At 41.0% G+C, this 15,582-nt stretch overlaps 1 protein-coding gene across 8 annotated transcripts in view; it reads right to left on the bottom strand.

Annotated features, from left to right (window-relative positions):
* The window catches only part of LOC137429706 (cell cycle progression protein 1), a 90,065-nt gene extending 74,817 nt beyond the window's left edge, over nucleotides 1–15,248 (bottom strand). For 7 of the 8 annotated variants that reach the window (XM_078779771.1, XM_078779775.1, XM_068119875.2 and 4 more), the window contains exons 1-3: nucleotides 14,906–14,985; nucleotides 14,683–14,810; nucleotides 2,718–2,799 (exon numbers count right to left, since the gene is read on the bottom strand). In XM_078779771.1, coding sequence (XP_078635897.1) covers nucleotides 2,718–2,777 — 60 coding nt within the window. In that variant the 5' untranslated portion in view covers nucleotides 2,778–2,799; nucleotides 14,683–14,810; nucleotides 14,906–14,985. Of the gene's footprint in view, nucleotides 1–2,717; nucleotides 2,800–14,682; nucleotides 14,811–14,905 lie in introns of all 8 variants that reach the window. The other variant, XM_068119873.2, reaches the window with a different exon arrangement.
* Nucleotides 15,249–15,582: the final 334 nt, after the last annotated feature.

Raw genomic sequence — 15,582 nt, forward strand, 5'->3', positions numbered from 1 at the left:
GATGAGGTATGAAGCGGCAGAGGGTGGAGTCATCAGCAAAGATATAGAGAGGATTTTCTAGAGTCAGGGAGATCATTGATGAAGACCAGAAAAAGCACAGGGCCCAGAACACTGCCTTGGGGAACTCCAGCCTGGACAGGAAGCGGAAATGAGAGAATTCCATTCAGGGCAACACTTTGACTGCGACCGAAGAGGAAGTCCGCAAGCCATGCGTGGAGATTTCAATGGATACCATTAGAGGAGAGTTTGGTGAGCATGGCGGGGTGCCAGGCAATATCGAAGGCACAAGATATGTCAAGGGAGACAGCTCTGATTTCCTGTTTGACATTGAGGACCTCTATCCATTGTTGAGACTGCAGAAGCAACATGTCCAGAGTAGAGTGACCTGGTTTGAATCCAAATTGATGATCAGAGATCAAGCCATTGGAGAAGAGGAAGGAATTCATTTCGGAAGCAATATTGGATTCCATGACCTTGCTGATTATTGGGAGCAGGCTGATTGGTCTGTAGTTGCAAGGATCTGTTTTTGCAAATTTTTTGAGTAAAGCGGTAATGTTGGCTGATTTCCAAGCAGATGGAAGATGACCTTGACCAAAACAGAGGGTGAAGAAAACAGAGAGAGGGTGAAATATAGCGGCAGCGCAGGATTTTAGGACCCATGGGCTGACGCCATCTGGTCCAGTTGCAGAATCGGAGTCGAGGTTTGACAAACTTCTCCACCTTGTCGGGAGAGAAGGACACACAGTCGAACCAATCTGCTCCTCGACTAAGTAAAGTGCGTACAGAGAGCGATGGGTTTGGGACACAATATTTTGAAGCAAACACAGAGTTAAGGCATTCAGCTTTTTCATGTGCAGTGTCAGCTGTGTAGCCGTTTGAGTTAAGGGTGGGGATTGAAGGGGAACAAACACCAGAAACAGATTTGACCAGACGCCACCAGGATTTGGAAGAGGGAGACAGGTTTGAGAGTTCAGTCTTGAGAGTAGAGAGATATCGTTTCCTGACTCTCCTGAGGGTAGACACACACTTGTTCCAAGCTTTGTGAAAGGAACCGAGATGTTTCTGTTAGGCAGATTAAGTCTGGTTTGTCAGAAGCAACCTGTATGGAGAGATCAGTCACGTTTGAACGAAGGCCCCGGATGTTTGAGGTCCATACCGTTAAGGAAGGGGGAGTGGGAGTATCGGATACAGGACAGGGGAGGGGAGGGGAGGGGTAGGGAACGATGAAGGAGGAGAGAGGAGGCAGGGAGAGCTGTTGACAGTGTGTCAGAGATTGCAGGAGAGCTGGGAGAAGGGGAAGGATGAGGAGGACAAAAGGTGTGATTGTGATGGGATGAGGCACAGAGAGGCATTATTTGAGGGGAAGCAGAGCGAAATAGAAAGTTTGAGGTGGTGGAGGTATGAGTTGGAAGGGAGAGGAAGTGAGGAGGAGGAAGCTTTGTGGAGGAGGGGTGAGGAAGGAATTGAAGAAAAATGGTGAGGAAGGAGATTTGGAGGGGAGGGGTGAGCAGGGAGATTTGAGGGAGTGGGGTGAGGGCGAGATCTGAGGGGAGGGGTGAGGGGGGTGTTTAGGAGGGGAGGGGTGAGGTGGAGATTTGAAGGGGAGAGGTGAGGAGGGAGATTTGAGGGAGAGGGGAGAGGGGGGATATTAAAAGAGGAGGGATAAGGGATGGGGGTTTGAGGGGAGGGATGAGGAGGGAGATTGGAAGGGGAGCGGTGAGTTGGGAGTTTTGAAAAATTAATGAAAATCGAACATTTATTACAAACTGGGTTTCTAGAGATATTCAAGTCAAATAGCTGTTTGGAAATGATTGAGGAGGGGTAGAATGAAGGTGAGTTTAGAGAATGAAGAAAGGAAGAACTATAAGAGATTGAATTTTTTTTGTGACGGAAAGATTTGATGAGCAAATTGAAGACAGCTTTTTGATTAAGAAGACGAAGAGCAAGTTATAACATACAAATGAATGCAACATGGCAGAGGGGAGTTTAAACATATACACAAAGAATTAAGTTAAGCACCCCCCCCCGTTTTTTTACAACCTCGCACATTACAAGTTTGTTGTCGTCAAAACAGTGTAATATACCCATGATATTGCTATATTTTCTGGAGAAGTGATATTATGGTCACATAAAAACATAACAATCATGCCGTTTTCAATATTTTATTCTGAATAATTTAAGGTGAAATTTTTTGGGAATTTTAGGCATATTTTCACCTCAATTTAAGTATGGAGTTATAGGTCCATCACGGACAGTGTGGATGACGTTTATGTTTTCTAACGTACAGTCATTGTTCTGAGAAGACCTCTAGCGATCTTTGCGTCAATAACGTGTGTAGGACCCACGTGATCGGATCACTGACTCAACCCTACGTCTCATAGACCCTGTAAGCCGTCGTATGCGTTGCTGTGGCAGGTTGTTCCATTCCCGATGTAATGCACGTTCCAATTCATCCAGATTGGCTATTGGAGGGACCATCTTCGCAATTTGTCGTCCCAACATGTCCCAAACGTGCTCGAGGGGGTTCAGGTTCAGGACAGGATTAGGGGGTGCTTAACTTAATTCTTTGTGTAGGGGTGCTTAACTTAATTCTTTGTGTATATATAAAAAAATTTTTTAATTCATGTTAAAGCTGAGTTTTACACCAAACGACTGCTTGCAGTTATGCAAATAGTTTTGTTCTTATTTACCCACAATCATTGGTAAGTGCGACTTACCTCAGAACCGAGGAAGGTCCAACTGCTGGTGCCCTCACTGTCGCTGGAATTAGTAGACATTTTGGAAGTTACAGCACACGACCTAAACACACAATCAAACAATACAGACTTCATTCACTTGCTGTCTCACTTAAACCTCACATGCACCTCATGTTATTTAATGCAACACTGCTGCACATTCAGGATCCTTCCCTTCATTCATGTGCAGCATTTAATTTTCATCTCGTATATGCAAACTTGAAAGTGCGTCCTTTGAATTGAAACATCGTGCTATTTCCATCAATAGCTTGCACACACATATTCACCTACCAAATGCAGCCAAATGAATACAAATCAAATTTTCGGTGACGGTAACTAACTGCTGCATGCAGCTCCACCTTCTGCCAACCTTCTGCCACCTAAGCCTCCTCCATGAGTGCAGATTTTGATGCAGTCAATACACCTTCGTTGGGAATCAGATATGAAACGTGTGGCCAAGTTTCATCAATATCGTGTGTTTGGTTCAAGCGATAATAACTGAAGTCTTTTCTGACTCACTGACTTACTTACCTACGGACACTGCTCGATCCACAAGCTCACCAGACTAAAGTCCAGGTGAGCTGATAGTAGTACATGCTGCTTCCTTGCTTGATGCTCAGCATTTAAAGGATAGAGCATGGTTAAAAAAATAAACAAACACAATTCACAGGTTGGCATCCATGGGGATGGGGGGGGGGGGGGGAGGGGTGAAATTCCTCCTTGATGTCTACGCTGAGTGTGAAGAGAAAATACATGTCATGAAGAAGACATCGCTAGCATCCAGAGTGCTCTGGGAAGTGACATTACTTTCCCTAATCTCAGCGGCTATGTTTGTGAGAATGTCAAGCAGAGTGTTTTCTCATGCATCTGCCTGCATGTGTGCATGTGTGTGCAATTTGTGATGCAGATCTTCCATGAACCTTAGAGTCTGTAAAAAGGAAAAAATTAAAACAAGTACAGATACAAAGCACACCGCTGCCATGCCAAATAAATAAATAACATATCCTCCAGTGCACGACATTGCCAGGATGTCTTCAGTGCCCCGGCAATGCCACAGTGCAGCACATGGAGACACAATTGAGAGGGAATGGTGTACAATAATTCATTGATTAATTGCATAATTAAAATAAATAAATAATAATCATGAAATAATTAATTGGCTCATTGCATACCTAAACCACTAAACATTCATTGCATACCAATTGCATAATGCATTTGAATCTAACTTTTTGAAAATTAATTAACCGATTGAGTAATCAAATAATTAATCGATTAATTTATTACGTTGCAATAAATCAAAAATACCCTTTACAGCCAAATCACGTGGTCATTGGTGCATCCAAATATCAGTTTCCCAGCTCAAAAAGTGCCTGAAATATTGCCCAGATGAGAAAGGAAATAAAGAAATACATAATTGATGAATCAAAATTTTTTTGTTTTTTGGCAAGGCACGTGCTCACTATTGTGCCCAAACTTCAGCTTCCCAGCTCAAAGGATATATCGCCTGGACAAACAAGAAGACGTCATGCGGAGCACGATACTTGCAAAATCGGTCCCCCACAACCAAGAAAAAAAAATTCCATTGATACAGCAAATTGTCCATTTCATCAAGATTAAAATTGACAATCTTGATCAAAGCTCGGGTCAATAGGAAGAAAAGTGACAATTTTTCAGATGAAAAATGACGATTTTGGAAGGTTGACCTTGAGTTGACCTTAAAAATAGTTTCCCTATTTAGTGACTCACTGTGCAAATGCTGTTCAATTTTCAAGTCAATCGGATGAAAATTAAGGATTTTAGAAACTTGGCCTATGTTGACTATTTGGCCTATGTTCACCTCAAAAATACTTGGTGGTTGAATTCAGTGACCAGATATGCAAGTCCTCTTCTTCAAATTTCAAGTCAATTGCATGAAAATTGAGGATTTTAGAATTTTGGCCTATGTTGACCTTTTGGCCTGTTGACCTTTTGGCCTATGTTGACCACAAAAATACATGGTGGTTGAATTCAGTGACCAGATGTGCAAGTCTTCTTCAAATTCCTAGTCAATTGGATGAAAAGAGGATTTTAGAAATTTGGCCTATGTTGACCTTAAAAATACTTGGTGGTTGAATTCAATGACCAGATATGAAAGCCCTCTTCAAATTTCAAGTCAATTGGATGAAAATTGAAGATTTTAGAATTTTGGCCTATGTTGACCTTTTGGCCAATGTTGACCTCAAAAATACTTAGTGGTTGAATTCAGGAAACAGATATGCAAGTCCTCTTCGAATTTCAAGTCAATCGGATGAAAATTGAGGATTTTAGAAATTTAGCAAAGTTGGTGAGCTTTGGCCTATGTTAACCTTTTGACCTTTGACACCAAAAACAATAGGCTTCTTGCTTTTGACCAACTCTACCATTTGGTGAAGTTTCGTGGAGATCGGTTGAAAATTGTGACCTGTAGGCCGGTGACAAACAAACAAACAGACAGACAGAAACACAAAAGCAACCGACCAATATACTTGAAAAATCTTCCATTTTGCAAGTAACAAGAAAGAAACCGGAGTGAAAACTGAGTACTCCCTTTCAGCGCGTCATTGCCGGGCCCCCTTTGGTGCCCAGCGATGACGTCATACAGCGCCTGGAGATGGAATCAGAAAGACGTGGTGTACAATTAAGACTTTATGCCAAGATGCTTCTCACTCTCAGCAGAGTTTATTTCCAACCACTAGGGGCCATAAATAAGAAAGCCAAAGTGCAGTTTAATGCAGTACATATCTTGCTTCTCAGAAGTTTGTTGCACAAGTTTGTTCATTAAACATCAAATTCCACAAAGAGGGTCCCACAGTGGTCAAATTCAATATCTTCTAGTTATATATCTCTTTTTTAATGGAATTTTGAATTTAAAGTTATACGTGCCACAAGAAAAATTTCCCTCACCCATGGCAGGCATTATATATTTCCAAGGAAACAGCACACATGGCCTTGGCAAATTTATGGCGTCGACAAATCTAATAAGTTTTTCTATATATCAAAGTTCTTATATCAGCAGCTGGTAAGGGCCCATCCCTGGGTAGTGTTATTCCAATTAAGCTTGCCCAAGTGGTGAGTTCGGAGGATGTGTAGGCCATCTGTCTTTAGGAGGAAGTCCTGTTCGGAATACGAGAGTGCAATTTATTAATTCAAAGTACAAAGTTGGGACAGACGTTTCCTGTGTAGTATTTGAAGGGTAATGCTGTACGTCCCAGTTGTGGTGGGGATCACAATGCTGCGTATGGGAGCTGCGCGTTTGCACAATAGCTTGGCAGATTTAAATGATAAAGGGTACTGAAAAGATATGCCACAGCTGTTGGGATATCTGTTGCTGGAGTGAGATTTCAGAATGGTTTCAGGGAAGGATGAACATGTCCAAGCTTGGGTTTCTAAAGTCCGTGCATCATTGTAATTTGCTAGTACAGTACTGAGGAACACGATATCAAATAACTTCTCCTGCCACACTGGGTTTCTTAATCAATTGCAGTTTAAAAATAAAGAAATTTGATTTTGGCTCATATTCTAAGAGGTTGTATATGTGTCACATGCAGGACAGGGATATTGGTAAACTTTTTAACATAAATTGCAACGGTGGGGAAGAGCAGTCCATGGTAGGCTGAAGTCACAAAATTTGTTCAGGATCTCTCAATGCCAGTGAAGTTAATTCGGAACCTCAACCACAACACATCAATTGGATACTAGAATCTGTTGAATCTCCAAAACTTAAGATATCAACTTCTGTTCATAAATTGCTTTCAATCTGAAAGGGACCTAAGAGCTTGAATGACAATTTCCCCAGATAAATGGATTATATTTATGATAGAACCAGGATGACTCTCCCCTACCCTGATTCGTTATACAGCTCCTTGTCCTGGACAATTTTTACCAATTTTTTTTTATAGAATATCAATGACGCGTAGTGCTTCCTGAGTAAACGCAGCGGCCACCATTGTTTGTGCAGTACCATATGTACACGCTCTGAGCCAATCACCGTTTACTCCACTTCGTTTTGCAGCAGGATGAGCCTCCTCCCACCTCATCTCCCACCACTGCCACGTAGGAGTAGGGCAATGGCAGTTATTCTTTTCATTGATGTTTGGACATATTTTATGTTTTTGTTCATACTTACTGATGCTATTATAATTAAAAATATATATTATTTTTATTCATAAAATAATACGTTTACCACCTATATTATTACCGCTATTACCTATACTATACCCCAACGAATCCCTCAAAGTACCGCTCATTTATAAGACATAACGCTGTCGGGAATGCACCTCCATATCAACAATGGTATCATGACCCCTTTTAGCGCATTTTGATTAGCGCTCTCTTTTCCAGGAAAGCATTCTGCATCCTGAGTGCTCAGCGGGTATTACTGTTTCACACAGTCAGCATCTCCGTTAACCCAATACATGGGCATACATATAGTGGAGTTGACCATCTCCGTTAACCCAATACATGGGCATTGGGCATACATATAGTGGAGTTGACCATCTCCGTTAACCCAATACATGGGCATTGGGCATACATATAGTGGAGTTGACCATCTCCGTTAACCCAATACATGGGCATAAATATAGTGGAGTTGACCATCTCCGTTAACCTAATACATGGGCATAAATATAGTGGAGTTGACCATCTCCGTTAACCTAATACATGGGCATAAATATAGTGGAGTTGACCATCTCCATTAACCCAATACATGGGCATACATATAGTGGAGTTGACCATCTCCGTTAACCTAATACATGGGCATAAATATAGTGGAGTTGACCATCTCCGTTAACCCAATACATGGGCATAAATATAGTGGAGTTGACCATCTCCGTTAACCCAATACATGGGCATAAATATAGTGGAGTTGAGAGAAATAGCAATGGTTGTACAACAATGGTGACAAAGACAGATGGCATTCTTGTCATTCTGAGAACAAGGAAATAATAATCTACTATATAAGAGAGATGTCTGTCTGTGTGTGTGTGTCTGTCTGTCTGTCGCCATTTTCTCAGAGATGGCTGAACAGATCTTCGTCAAATTTTCAGAGGTTCATCAGAGTGCCTGGGAGTGTTTTTGGCAAAAAAAAAAATTGAAAAAAAAAATTGAAAAAGAATGATCGTTTTTTGGAGTTTTTGTTGTTGTTTTTTTTATTGCTCGATCGTGCCTAAGCTTTTTAAAATTAATGACAGTTATAGACAAGTACACATTCGCATAAATAAATACAAAACAATCACCAAACATTTGAATACAAATAAATCAAACCATTCCAGAAGTGTACGAAGTTGGTTGTACGGCTTCTTCTTCTTTTTCATGATCGGCATCACACTTGACTCAGAAACGTGATGAACGCCATATTCACCCCATTCACCCACCAGCATATATATGAACCCCCTTCCTCTCTTGCCTCTCCTCTCCTCCCCCCGGCAAAGCCGGGTGCTTCTGCTAGTCATAAATAAATTATCCTTGTAGATTTTAACAAAGTCCAAGGATCATGCAAGAGCTGTCTATTTGCTTCATATTGTCCTAACAATTCATGTATGAAAGGTATAGACATCCCATGATGTCCTACTTCTTTCTGCATGTGATGTGTTATATGTACAAGATCTTACATGAGCCTTTATAGATCACTTTGTATATAAAATTAAATAACAAAAACACCCAAGCAGTAACAATGTTTAGATTTCGATTCGAAAACTTCACACTTCATACAAATAAAATTAGACAAGAAGTTTCAAGTTTAAGCCATGGGAGGTCGCCTTTTAAACGAATCAAACTTTGGAATACTATTTGGGGACTGCTCAAAATAATGCATAATTAGCACTTTCTATATTCTAGCAACGTGTCACAGATTAATAAACTTTTTCCATGCATAGCAGAATGTGCATAAAAACAAGTTCCAGAAACTAGCATGCTTGGCTGTTTTATAACTTACCACAAAATGTTCTACATCTGTAGGTATCAAAAAGCACAAAAAGTGCAAATACATTTTGTTGTTGTTGCTGTCTATGAAAGTTTTGTCATGTGCTGTACCACGTAAACATCACACTCAACTCCTGGGGCAAGTTAACATGTCGTAAACAAATGCAGAAAAGTTCAATAATATCCTCAGTGTGCATTTCAGACAAGCAAATGGCCCCGTATGGGTATCACCACGTGATATAATGTGATACATCAACAGAACTCGAGCAGGAGGGAGTGCAGGCCAAGGAAAACATGGATTAACACTTACAAAATGGGTAAAGAGTTGTCATTTTTATTCATCTTCACTCCATACACTTGCACCAGCATTTAATACCGGTACATGAAGCAGTGCATGCTTCAAAGTGAAATTTGTTTTTAAATTAGCATCAGCCAAACAGCTTCTATCTAGAAATTTCTCAAAATTGTACTCCATAAGGGTATAAAAATATAATAACCACCTTTAGAGGCCATTTTTCCCCGCAAAGCAGGGGTTGGCCTTTTTCGGGAACCGTGGTTGTTGTTGTTTTTCGGTCCCCTTTTTGAAGCAATGTTTTACGGCCGGATGCCCTTCCTGACGCCAACCCTGTTTGTCGCCTTTTAACGACAAACAGGGAATTACCAGTGAACTGGTACTCAATTAGCCGACCTCGGAAGGATGACAGGCTGAGTCGACCCCCCTGGTGTTAATTCAGCGATCGACCGGGATTCGAACCCAGGATCCTTGGATCCTAAGCCGGCACCCTAGCCGCTAGCCCAACACCAGAGCTTTAAGGGTAATGGTTAAAAAAAATGGTAATTTTTAATGGTACTCCATAAGGGTAATGGTTGAAAAAAATGGGAGAGTGGGCCCTCACATCCACTGCCTCACAATCCCTCGCATCTTCGATTTTGCAAGTGACAGACAGAATAACAAATGCAACCGACCAATAAACTTGAAAAATCTTCGATTTTGCAAGTAAAAATAGTTTCGGAATCCACAGAGATCGTATATTCCCGGCTCAGATGAGGGTCTGTGTTAATGGACGCCTCTGACACGACTATGTTTTAACGACATTTCCAGTGCGTTTGCAAAACGTGCACTCCATGAATGAGTTGTTTGGAGTTGTTGTCATGCTGGAAAATAAAGTGGTCACCAATTGTCCTCCTTCCTGAATCTCAGAATGGTATCTGGACATTGCTATGTGACATTATGTCCAGAGGTGGTGGCTTCCATGCTGTCCGAGTCGTACTCTGCGATTTTGCTTCTGGTTTTCCTTATCTAATTGTATTTTAAATACAGGATTTTGCTTGCACCATTCACAACATGATTCACATGATGATTTCCTGTCATGTTGCTTGCCAGGTTGACACCTCGGTACCTGCTCTGCTGGAAGGATGTAAAGTTTACCCTCATCACGCAGTGTGTGAAATCACTGGGTTGTCGGCATCTCGTTGCATGCTTTGTGCGGCACGTTGACGGGTTGAAAGCAATTTGCCATCTGTGGGACCAATCCCTCAATGTGTATAGATCTTTCTGCAACTTCCCTTGATCTTCCTCCCCACGAGTGGGGTGGTACAAATGATAATTGTCAGCGAAGAGCTTTATCTTGGCCCTTTGCTGGATTATCTCCCTGATGTCATTGATGTACATCAGAAACATAAAGGGACCGAGAGCACGCAGTCCCCTTGGCCTAGGGGACACCTGATGTAACTGGTATTGATCGAGATGTTTCTCCATCAACAATACGTTGACTTCTTTTGATTAACCAGGTATCTATCCACTGCAAGGTTTTACTTTTAAGTGGTTGATTTTACTCCAAAGTTTTTAATGCACCAAATAATTAAATGCTTTATTAAAATCTAGCTGTGTCCATGTGTTTTTTTACCTCTCCCACCCCCCAACCCCCTTCCCACGCCACCTCCCCTCAAGCCCTCTCCCTCCCACAGATCTCCCGATGTCCGTTCTCAAATGTTGTACTTGTGTGCTTCCCCCTCTCTCCCCATCTTGTCTCCCGCTCCCTTTATTTTCTTATGTGTCCGTTTGTTTTTTTGTCATTCATGTTAGCTCTTACACGAACCTCGATCTTGTATCCAAAAATAAATAAATAAATAAATAAATTAATCTACTATCTGTGCTCTGGGTTCTTGGTTAAGGTAATGCACGATCTCCTTCCAGTGTCCACAACCTTTTAAAAAGCTATGCTGATACGCTTTCAGGCTTTTATGTTCCTCTACATGGGCCATAATTAGAGAACACTGCGTTCTCCAAAATATTACAGGAGACTGACGGAAGTGAGAACGATCGGTAGTTAGCAGGGAGTGAGGGGTTTACCTTTCTAAAGACAGGGCAAATTGCTAGCAGTTAACGAATGTGCTGGGAGTTCCCCTTTTATCGACCAATTGTAGATCCTAGTAAGTGCTGGTGTTAATTATTCAGCACCTTCCGTCATTATATACACTGGTATTACATCTGGTCCACATGTTTTTTGCTGCTTAGGTTGCTCTTGGAGTTTTAATACACCTGAGGAATCAATTCCACCAGATAGGATACAATGGTGGATTACGACCGGTTTGTACTTGTCAGTATTCATTGTTCTTTCAATTCACACCAAATCACCAATTCCAGAGGTAGAGATGGATCCACAAACCTGAACAGAGCCTTCATCATGCTTCACAGCTAGCTGTAGACCCATATCCTTATACTTCTCATCAACCCGACTGACAAACTGCCTTCTTTCTGTGCCTGGATGGCTTTGAGAGAAGAGGAGTAGCAGCTGAAAGCAGAATCCTACCCTGGTTCCTCCTGATGACTCCATCTTTGCTCTTTACTTATTCGGATTGCTTCTGATTACTCCAATGCAGTATTTGGTCTTTCGTTTGATTTATGATTGCACCATATCCTGATGCTGTTTGGACTGTGCTTCCCCGCTGATGGACCTCTGGTAGCTTGTTGCTGCGTTTGAGCCTGGGAAGCAACTGCTAAAAACGATCTATTGGGTTCTTCCCAACAGCTTTGTTTTGTTCCTTTCACACTTCTTTTTATTCGTTCTAATTCTTGCTTTTTTGTTTTAGCTTAGCTCTTTTACTCTATTTCTCTTTCTTTGTCTGTCTAGGAGAAGTGAATTTTTGAACAAAATTTTCTCCAAGGATCATCTGGCTGTACGTGGAGGGGTTTGAGGGTAGAGAAGTAGTAACTGAAACCCGAATGATATCCAGGTTCCTCATGATGACTCCATCTTTGCTCTTTACTTATTCTGGTTCATTCTGATGACTCCTAATGCAGTATTCGGTCTTCCGTTTGATTCTCTTTGTTTCAAAATTTACAAACTTTGTCACATCACTTCAAAGTACCTTTCCCCACTGATTAGAATCCCAACTGTGATGTTCTTCGGCATATTTCAGTGTCATGGCTTTGTTACCTTTATGAAGAATGGGTTTTTTTGAAAGCAACTATTCCATGGAGACCACTTTTGATAAGATAACTTCTGTCAGCAGATTAGTTAACTTAAACCCTTGATGTCTGTGCCAGCTCTTATGCAAGGTCGATACTTCATTTTTATTTCTTAAGAAACTTATATTTAAGTATTGCTGAGTTTCTTCGGCCTTCCAATCCATTTTTTAATCTTTAACTTCTCCCGTCTCATTATGCTTCTATATTGTTGCTGAAATGCTTGTTTTGGGGGATATTTATTTGGGAATTGCCTTCTTGGTGCAAAATTATTATGTTGAGTTTCCTCGATTTGGCTATCTTAGGCATGGTGCATATAGAGTCCACCAAAAGTAATAACTGTATTTGCATTGTAAATTGTGCTGAAGGCAATGGAGTAACTGTTAGTTTTTCTGGTGCAGGTTACTTTTAAGCCTTAAGGGTTGAATTTAATCATGGATAAGTGGACACTTCAGCAGAGGGAACTGATTGTGGAGCTGTACTTCCGAAACAGTTGCAGCGGTGTGTGTGTGCACAGCGTGAATTCCGAAGAGCACGTGGCGTGAGAATAGCACCAACAGACAAAGCAATAAGGATATAGGTGACAGCATCCTGGCAGACACAAAAAGGTCAGGTTGTCCGAGGTCAGCAAGAACTGCAACAAAGATTGCAGCTGTCCAGGAAGACGGCGGGCGCTCCCCAAAGAAATCTTGTAAACGGCGATCCCATGGACTGCAGATTTTCAAGATGTCACTGTGTTGGATTATGAAAAAGGACAACGGTGTTCTCTGGGGATACACCATATAAAACCCAGCACCTTACAGGAACTAATGGACAATATTCGTAGAGAAATCCTTAACATTCAGTTGAAAGCACTGGCATTAGTGATGGAGTGTGTTGTGCAGGAAGCACCATTTTGTGTGGGTACCTACGACAGTCACTTACTGGATTTGATTTTTACAAAATAAATTGTGAACAATCTCTAAAGTGCGTTCTTTCATTTCCATCTTATATATGTAGTACAACATACTTATTATTTCCTACATTGCTGTTTGAAATATAGTCACGACTTTTGGCAGACCCTGTATTACCTACAAGAGAGAAGTTACAAATTAAATGAAAAAAAAAATTAATACATAAATAAAAATGTGGCGATATGAATTAACAAAGCATCAGTCTTTATGGAAGGGATGATTCCCTGTCACAGATGTCGATAATTTTGACTAAATTAACCCAGGTTAATTCCTAATTCGACTAGTCTTGCCCTGGAGGGATTGCGAGACTGCAACGCCCATGTGTGTGTGTCTACGTCCATATATTTTAGCAAAAAAAAAAAAATATATATATATATATATAAATAGATATACATATATTCTGCAACTGCTCGTCTGATTGATGCAAAACTTTAAACATTGGAGGGACTCCCCATGGACAATATTTGATTGACAACTCTGACATCATAGGTCACATGGTATGGCAGCCATATTGGATTAAATGAAAAAATGTGGACATCTCGAAAACAGCACAACAAAAATAATTGAAATTTGACATGTGCCATCAACTCCCCATTGGTTATACAGGACGATGACAATCACATCATTAGTGAAGTGGTATTCCAGATACAATTGGTTGAATCGAAATCCTCATCTGAAAAATTAGAAACTTCACTTATGCGATCAATGACCCGATGTGTGAAGAATTAAATTTAGGACGTCATTGGTTACGTGGCCTGGCATCCATATTGGACTGAAAGTAAAAATGTAAAAAAAGAAAAAAGGAAAAAAAAGAAAAAAAAAAGACCTCCAGAACAGCGACAGATAATGGCAAATGTATGTGACATAATAGGGTGCATGGATGATATGGGCCATGATAATAGTAGCATGTTCAGTTAACATGTTATTTCTGTCAGAATGAGCTCGCGAGGCAAGACCATGCGCTCTACCGAGTGCCATCTAGTTAGGACTTGGAATACCCCACCACCCTCCTCACACCAAGTTTTGAACCATACGATACACATTTACGTTGAGAAAATTTGGCTCATCTCCCCACCCTAAACACAGAATAATTTTTTCCCACTTAAAACCTTTCCAGGCATACCCAGAGTACAACCACCAGTTTTGAAGTCATCCCATCCAACAGCTAAGGACTACATAGAAGTCAACCACACACCACACACCACACACACACAATTTCTCTGCAAATACAAACACATTCCTGTCAAACTTTTACAATTCTGAGGAAATCACATTAAATCGCTGTAGTTTATACAAGGACATATTTTATTTATCCCACGTCGACCTCACAGGGTAAATTATCACAATCTGTTCACCTTCCATTCGACGTTAAAAATGAATAAACCTTTAGTTTTATTGACACATTCGTGCAAACCACAATATAATATTGTTAAAAGTAGATATATATATTTTTTAACCTGACAAAAGTCGAAAGAAATCCTCAATTACAACAAAAGTTAAAAAGCAGGTATTACTAAAATAGGTAAGTAAAGCAGGTGGGGTCGGGGGGTGGGGACAACGTGGGATGTCACATCAATGCAAGGCCTACCTTACAGGCCATGAACTACCCTAGAACCAAGCGCAGGATTGGAGCACAAAGCTCCCGACAACGTCCTAGTCCGAGGTACCTCAGCACACAAGTCCGGCTCGCTCGCTCTGTAGAAACCTTTAAACACGCTGCAACGAAAGGAGATAACCAAGCGAGCTGCAAAACACCAAATAAAGCTGTTATCCTCAATAACAACAAAACGAAAGGACCACGACCGACTTACCAACCACTCTTTGTTGTTGTTTTGAACCAGATGCGCGTGACGCAACCATTGACACTGCGCACGCGAATCTGACGTAATCACGTACAATGACGTAATCGCGCAAGATTTGCATGCTTCATTCATAAACCAGGCGAAGGAGAGCGATAACGTATGGAAAAACCAGATACTATACAGCGTGACCAATAACCGGCGTTACATTTATTCACATTCTTTGTTCGATATCGATCCAAACAATAAATATGAACCTGTATCTGAGGTAATTACAACGTATATTTAATTTAGTTCATGGAGGTGTTTTTTTCTTTTTCTCGACCATGCTGCAAACCATTTAGTTCCTGAAGGTATAATTTAGTTCAATTTTGTTCCTGAAGGCTGAAGGTGTTTTCATTCTCCGCCAACCACTGGGTCTGCGTTTAGCGGATCCTCCCACTTTCCCTGTTAAATTATCCAATCAGTCACAAGTCAATGGGTGGTCTAATAACAGTTTAATAAACGAAGGGTTTTTTGGAATCACTTTTACAGAAATAATATGAATAAGCATTGCGTAGAGTGAGAGCTTCGTCGACAATGGTCAGTCGATCGAGTACGCAGCCCTCACAAACATCTGTAGGTCTAGGCCTAGCTAGGCTAGGTTGGTTGATCTTGGGCTTAGAATTAAAATTAATTTTATTGAACGG

Source organism: Myxine glutinosa, chromosome 6 (genome assembly GCF_964187855.1).
Source record: "Myxine glutinosa chromosome 6, kmMyxGlut1.1, whole genome shotgun sequence".
Classification (NCBI taxonomy): Eukaryota; Metazoa; Chordata; class Myxini; order Myxiniformes; family Myxinidae; genus Myxine; species Myxine glutinosa.